Source organism: Scylla paramamosain, unplaced genomic scaffold (assembly GCF_035594125.1).
Source record: "Scylla paramamosain isolate STU-SP2022 unplaced genomic scaffold, ASM3559412v1 Contig4, whole genome shotgun sequence".
NCBI classification, from domain to species: Eukaryota; Metazoa; Arthropoda; class Malacostraca; order Decapoda; family Portunidae; genus Scylla; species Scylla paramamosain.
The window spans coordinates 2,055,001-2,062,500 of NW_026973669.1; the positions used below are offsets into that span (position 1 = coordinate 2,055,001).

General features: G+C 40.1%; 2 protein-coding genes across 5 annotated transcripts in view; one reads left to right on the forward strand and one right to left on the reverse strand.

The window, feature by feature from the left end:
• Positions 1-1,586, reverse strand: part of LOC135096576 (carbohydrate sulfotransferase 11-like) — a 13,863-nt gene extending 12,277 nt beyond the window's left edge. Inside the window, exon 1 of one of the 2 annotated variants that reach the window (XM_063998167.1) lies at positions 1,316-1,586. In XM_063998167.1, the coding sequence (XP_063854237.1) occupies positions 1,316-1,326 (11 nt within the window). In that variant the 5' untranslated portion in view covers positions 1,327-1,586. The remainder of the gene's footprint in view (positions 1-1,315) is intronic. The other variant, XM_063998169.1, reaches the window with a different exon arrangement.
• A 396-nt stretch (positions 1,587-1,982) lies between these two features.
• Positions 1,983-7,500, forward strand: part of LOC135096577 (uncharacterized) — a 12,084-nt gene continuing 6,566 nt past the window's right edge. The window contains exons 1-4 of one of the 3 annotated variants that reach the window (XM_063998171.1): positions 1,984-2,168; positions 2,510-2,555; positions 4,228-6,301; positions 6,850-7,059. In XM_063998171.1, the coding sequence (XP_063854241.1) occupies positions 2,118-2,168; positions 2,510-2,555; positions 4,228-6,281 (2,151 nt within the window). In that variant the 5' untranslated portion in view covers positions 1,984-2,117 and the 3' untranslated portion in view covers positions 6,282-6,301; positions 6,850-7,059. Of the gene's footprint in view, positions 2,169-2,509; positions 2,556-4,227; positions 6,302-6,849; positions 7,060-7,123; positions 7,273-7,500 lie in introns of those variants that run through there. The other 2 variants (XM_063998170.1, XR_010264808.1) reach the window with 2 other exon arrangements.

Sequence of the window (7,500 nt, forward strand, 5' to 3'; positions counted from 1 at the left end):
ATGCTTGACGTTAATGTTTTATCTCCTTTGTTAAAGACGGCACTGCATTAGCCTGCCTCCACATCACTGGCGCCTCTCCTGTGACCTGCTGAACTCCCTTAGTGGTCAGAGGCTGTTAGTGCCGAGTGAACAGGGAGCTTTGAAACAAGACTGCAGCGGTGTGTGGACAGCCATGACAGGGGGAAAGACTACTACTACTACTACTGCTACTACTACTACTGCTACTACTACTGCTACTACTACTACTGCTACTTACATTAGGTGCACACAGCCGTAAACCTTTTCCTTATTCTACACACACACACACACACACACACACACACACACACACACACACCTGAAAACAATGGTATGTTCCCACTCTCTTATCTCTCTCTCTCTCTCTCTCTCTCTCTCTCTCTCTCTCTCTCTCTCTCTCTCTCTCTCTCTCTCTGTTATTTTCATCTAGATATATATAAAAAGATAAGAACATACATACATACATACATACATACGTGGGTGTAATCATATACGAGTATAGTTAATTAGTTACTAAGGTGTGAACTACTACTACTACTACTACTACTACTACTACTACTACTACTACTACTACTAGCAGCGGTGCCACTGTTGTTAACACTACGCCAGGTAATTCCACTGATGCATCTAAAGGGGAACTAAAAATAAGGTTGAGAAATTAATATGATCACGTAAATATTATGCGCATAAAATTAAAGTCATTATGCAGATGCAGCTACACATTAATGAAGAAACGTGGAATATATGTGTTGCTGGGAAAACTGTTGGTGTTTTAATTAAAGGTGGCAGCTGTGTGACGACCACCTGCATTGAAAACGTAAGCACGAGTTGAAATAGTTAATGATTCGTTGAAATAGTGCATTAAACTCATCAACACCAGGCTCAACGTGGCCAGGTGTTAGTGTCACCCTTGAATCCCACCTAGTACACCTTCTCTCTTCACAGCCACACAATCTAGAGACAGTAGAAATTGCAAAATGTGTTCTTTTTCATCCTTTCTTGAAAAATGTTCGTACATGTTTCATTCATTGCTTCTTGTGGTGATAAATGGTGCGTGTCACGGTGAAAGGGTTAACAGTGCTTAGAGAGTGATTTAAGGGAATGTGAATAGGAAATATATCATTTAACTTTACGAAAAATAAATAAGAAAACAAGGTGAGCTGCTACTACTACTACTACTACTACTACTACTACTACTACTACTACTACTACTACTACTACTACTACTACCGCATTTTGTACATTTATTTATTTTTATTTATTGATCTGTTTGTTTGTTTGTTTGTTTGTTATTTACCTGAATCCCATTTTTTATTAGGTCGTCACTGCGCTTTCCATGTTGTTGTTGTTGTTGTTGTTGTTGTTGTTGTTGTTGTTGTTTGTCTTCTATTTTTTTCTTTCTCTTTCTTCTTTTATATTTTTCTTCTTTCTTCTTCTTCTTCTTCTTCTTCTTCTTCTTAGTAGTAGTAGTAGTAGTAGTAGTAGTAGTGGTAGTAGTAGTAGTAGTGGTAGTAGTGGTAGTAGTAGTGGTAGTAGTGGTAGTAGTAGTAGTTCCCACTGGATAAAGCAAACGTGTGGCTTGGTTGGGTTACATTTGTTATTGTTATCAGCTAAGGGGGGGACTGATAAGCTATCTCTCTCTCTCTCTCTCTCTCTCTCTCTCTCTCTCTCTCTCTCTCTCTCTCTCTCTCTCTCTCTCTCTCATGACGCACTTTCCTCCTTCATGCACTTAAGAACCTCCTCCTCCTCCTCCTCCTCCTCCTCCTCCTCCTCCACCTCCTCCTCCTCCTCCACCTCCTCCTCCTCCTTCTCCTACTCCTCCTCCTCCTCCTCCTCCTCCTCTACGTAATATCGAATGGAGAATTTTTCATTTCTTTATTATTATTGTTAATCTTGAGAGGAAGGAGATGAGAGAGAGAGAGAGAGAGAGAGAGAGAGAGAGAGAGAGAGAGAGAGAGAGAGAGAGAGAGAGAGAGAGAGAGAGAGAGACTTCCTTCACTCAGTCACTCGCTCGCTCTCTTTCTTTCAGTGTTGATTGTGGTAGTAGTAGCGGAGGTGGTGGTTGTGGTACTTGTAATAGTAATAGTAATAGTAGTGAAATGGAAGTGTGCCTGCTGCTACTTCTTCTGCTTCCTACTGTCTTCTGTGAGGTAAGGAGTAGTAGTAGTAGTAGTAGTAGTAGTAGTAGTTGTTGTTGTTGTTGTTGTTGTTGTTGGTGGTGGTGGTGGTGGTGGTGTAATAGTAGTAGTAGTAGTAGTAGTAGTAGTAATCGTTGTTGTTCGTGTCGTTGTTATAATAGTAGTAGTTGTAGTAGTAGTAGTAGTAGTAGTAGTAGTAGTAGTGGTAGTGGTGGTGGTGGTGGTGGTTGTGGTAATAGTACCAGAGATAAGATTATTATTATTATTATTATTATTATTATTATTATTATTATTATTATTATTATTATTATTATTATTATTTCTCTTATTTATCATCATTTATTAATTTACAGAGTCAGACCTGCCTGAAGGATGAAGGGAGCTTGTCCTGCAATGAACGTAAGAGAGAGAGAGAGAGAGAGAGAGAGAGAGAGAGAGAGAGAGAGAGAGAGAGAGAGAGAGAGAGAGAGATGTTTGTGTGTGACAGGAAATGGCAGACGAGATAACACACACACACACACACACACACACACACCCACAATTACTATTATTATGATCATTATTATTATTATTATTATTATTATTATTATTATTATTACTGATGAAGTTGTAATGCCTCAGTTGGTGCGTATCGACTTTTTGCCAAGCGTCACACCATGTCGTGTTCTTCACTATAAGCATGAGTGTCTGCGGGCGTCTTCACGGGTCACCACCACGGGCGTTGTCACCGCGGCTCCCTCTTGGCGCGGGTACAGCACCAGCAAGCGCCGTGGAGGGCAGACATGGCTGGCTGTGGACGCGTTCAGACGTGCCAACCTTTCGCTGCCTTCATTTAATGGCGACGTTATTAAATTTGCTTCATCCCTTGCCCCTTGACCTCTGACCTGCACACCCCTGCGCACCAGTGATAAAGTAGAGGACTTTGCCTACTAAGGAGCTCGTCAAATGATTCTCTGCTTATTCTAAAGTAAATAAAAAAAAACCTTGCCGTCACTGCTGAAGTTCCCATTCAGAGTGACAAAAGTTCCCACCACAAGTCTGGCAGCGTTAACACCTGTTTTCTGCCATTTGAACGTTCTTTTTTTTTCACTTTTATATATAAGTAATAAAGGAAAAGTAAGTGGTCTTCTGTCCCTGTTGAAAAAGTAGGAGCAAGTGGAAGTATTACGGCGCATGGTCCTCTTGTTATGTTGATGGCCTTGTCGCGCCCACAGCGGTGCATTCCCCGCAGTGCACCGCCTTGCCTCGTGAACGTGCACGCCCAAACATTCTTAAGTAAACACGGAACATTAATAGTGTGTGTGTGTTATTATTGTTGTTATTTTTTTCTCTATATTTTTGGGGTATATTGTGTGTGTGTGTGTGTGTGTGTGTGTGTGTGTGTGTGTGTGGTGCCTTGTCTGGGCTGGCCTGTGTGGGGTTTGCCGGCCTGGTTAATCAACATAGATAGACAGAATATAAGAAATCTTTAATGATAAAACAAAAAATATACATATACAATTTATTGATAGTTAATATTTTGTGGCGTGCGATCACATGAAAATATTTTGGCTGGTCCTCTAATACAAATAAATAAAATGAATATATCCTTTATATGTGGAAGAAAATGAACACTATAATATTGACGCTATCGTACATACTGGTGCTATATTGACGTACCATCGCTGTTATTGTTATTTATATGTGTACTGGCAAAAATAGCGTTGTTTTGTTGAGTTTTTGACTACGCTTGTATAAATGAACAGATGTAGAGATAAAAGAGATAATTTCTGTTCATTATTCCTGTTCATAATTCATATTGATTACAAGTTGACTACAGAATAAATTAAATGACTACAAATATCTGATAATGGAAGCCTTTTGAAAATATACTTAATTATTTTTTCTAATTGTTATATTATGAAAAGTTTCGTAGTTTTGTAGGTAAAAATTAATTAGTGTTTTTTTTTTATGTAATTATCTGAACTAACTTTAAATTTATTAGTTATTATTTATGTGTTTATCTCTCTCTCTCTCTCTCTCTCTCTCTCTCTCTCTCTCTCTCTCTCTCTCTCTCTCTCTCTCTCTCCAGGAATGGATGAAATTGAGGAATTAAGAGGAATAGAACAAGGAAGAGGAGGAGGAGGAGGAGGAGGAAGAAGAAAGGAAGAATGGAAATATGAAGATGATGATGATGATGATGATGATGATGATGATGATGATGATGATGACGATGACGATGATGATAATGACGATGAAGGAGAGATGATAAAGAAAGAAGAAGAAGAAGGGAATAGGAAGAAGCAAAAGAAGAGGGAGAAAGAAGAAAGAAAGAAAATAAAGAAAGATGAAAATAATAACAAAAAAGCTAAGAATATAAAGAAGGAAGATAAAAAAAGAAAGGAAGGAAAAAAGAAAACGGAGAAGAAGAAGAAGGGAAGAATAGAAGAAGAGGAAGAGGAAGTAAGAGGAGGAAGAAGAGTAGGAGGAAAAATGATAACAGGAGAGAAGATAGAAGGAGTGAAGGAGGGAAGAGAAGAAGGAAGAAGAAGAGGAGGAGGAAGAAGAGACACGGAGAGAAAAGATGGAGGAAACAAAACTGCGGAGGAAAAAACTGGAGAGAAAGTAGAACCGGCTGGAGAGACTGGAGAGAAAGTAGAACCAGCTGAAGGGAAAGTAGAACCGGCTGAAGGGAAAGTAGAACCGGCCGGAGAGACTGGAGAGAAAGTAGAACCGGCTGTAGGGAAAGTAGAACCAGCCGGGGAGACTGGAGAGGAAATAGAACCGGCTGGAGAGACTGGAGAGAAAATAAAGCCGGTTGGAGACACTGGAGAGAAAGTGGGACCGGCTGGAGAGAAAGTAGAACCGGTTGAAGAGACTGGAAAGAAAGTAGAACCGGCTGGAGAGAATGGAGACAAAGTAGAGCCGGTTGGAGACACTGGAGAGAAAGTGGGACCGGCTGGAGACAAAGTAGAACCGGTTGGAGAGACTGGAGAGAAAGTAGAACCGGTTGGAGAGACTGAAGAGAAAGTAGAATCGACTGGAGAGACTGGAGAGAAAGTAGAACCGGCCGGAGAGACTGGAGAGAAAGTAGAACCGGCTGGAAAGACTGGAGAGAAAGTAGAACCGGCTGTAGAGACTGGAGAGAAAGTAGAACCGGCTGGAGAGACTGGAGAGAAAGTAGAACCGGCTGGAGAGACTGGAGAGAAAGTAGAGCCGGTTGGAGACACTGGAGAGAAAGTAGAGCCGGTTGGAGAGACTGGAGAGAAAGTAGAACCGGCCGGAGAGACTGGAGAGAAAGTAGAACCGGCCGGAGAGACTGGAGAGAAAGTAGAACCGGCCGGAGAGACTGGAGAGAAAGTAGAACCGGCTGGAGACACTGGAGAGAAAGTAGAACCGGTCGGAGAGACTGGAGAGAAAGTAGAACCGATTGGAGAGACTGGAGAGAAAGTAGAATCGGCTGGAGAGAAAGTAGAACCGGTCGGAGAGACTGGAGAGAAAGTAGAACCGGTCGGAGAGACTGGAGAAGAAGTAGAACCGGCTGGAGAGACTGGAGAGAAAATAGAACCGGCTGGAGAAAAAGTAGAACCGGGTGGAGAGACTGGAGAGAAAGTAGAACCGGTTGGAGAGACTGGAGAGAAAGTAGAACCGATTGGAGAGACTGGAGAGAAAGTAGAACCGGTTGGAGAGACTGGAGAGAAAGTAGAACCGGTTGGAGAGAAAGTAGAACCGGTTGGAGAGACTGGAGAGAAAGTAGAACCGGGTGGAGAGACTGGAGAGAAAGTAGAACCGGTTGGAGAGACTGGAGAGAAAGTAGAACCGGTTGGAGAGACTGGAGAGAAAGTAGAGCCGGTTGGAGAGACTGGAGAGAAAATAGAACCGGTTGGAGAGACTGGAGAGAAAGTAGAACCGGTTGGAGAGACTGGAGAGAAAGTAGAACCGGCCGGAGAGACTGGAGAGAAAATAGAGCCGGTTGGAGACACTGGAGAGAAAGTAGAGCCGGTTGGAGAGACTGGAGAGAAAGTAGAACCGGAGATAGAACCGATGGAGGAAGAAGTAGGAGAGAAGAAAGAAGAGGAAGAAAATCTAACAGATGGACAAGAGAAGAAGGAAGAGAAGAGGAAGAGAAGGAAGAACTGGAAGTGACGACGCCATGATGGAACCAGGTAGATTATTATTGTTGTTGTTATTGTTGTTGTTGTTGTTGTTGTTGTTGTTGTTTTTGTTACTATTATCAATAAATAAATAAAAGATGATATATAAACTAAATAAAAAAATAAGTAAAAAATATTTATAATTAAAAATAACATTGGGAATTAAAACATTATTCACTTTATTATTATTATTCACTTTATTATTATTATTATTATTATTATTATTATTATTATTATTATTATTATTAACATTACAATAACATTCAAAGTCCAATATTTTCGCGTAATTACATAAAAACTAATTATTTTTTTATATTTTTTGTCTTAATACTAAAAATAATTTCAACTCTCTCTCTCTCTCTCTCTCTCTCTCTCTCTCTCTCTCTCTCTCTCTCTCTCTCTCTCTCTCTCTCTCTCTCTCTCTCTCTCTCTTCTTAACATTAACAATAATTTCCATTTTCTCCTATTTTTTTTATTCTTTTGCTCTTTCTTCATGGTAACAATAATTTTCACTTTTCTTCTTATTTTCCTTATTTGTTTCCCTTCTCTTCTTATTTCAGCAAAGCACTTCAGATATTCTCCCGCGTCACTTAACAATAGTCTAATCCCAACACTATATAAACTGCTACCACTTTCTTCACAATTATCACATTTTCCAGTAATCTCTTGTTGCTTCTTCCTATATATAAATTCCGTACATTTCCCTCAGTTTCCCTTAACCTGAATTTCCCCAACGTTTTCTTCTCTTCTTGCTTCCTCCTATATATAAATTCCGTACATTTCCCTCAGTCACCCCTTAACCTGAATTTCCCCAACGTTTTCTTTCATACGCAGATGTAAGACCAGGCCACATTTGAATTTCCCGCCCCAGCAACGCCACGCCTCGAAGCGCACGTGTAACATTGTCAACACTGGCATTATTCAAACAAACTCGTATTTCATTCTGTATTTTTCCTCATAGATTTTAATGCAAGTTTATTTCATTGTTTTATCTATTATTATTATTATTATTATTATTATTATTATTATTATTATTATTATTATTATTATTATTACAAACTTTTTTTACATTTCTCTCTCTCTCTCTCTCTCTCTCTCTCTCTCTCTCTCTCTCTCTCTCTCTCTCTCTCTCCTGACCTTCTTTGACCTTTCTCGACCTTCCTTGATCTTGATCTTCCCTGACTTCCACGACTTTCCTTGACCTTTTTCGG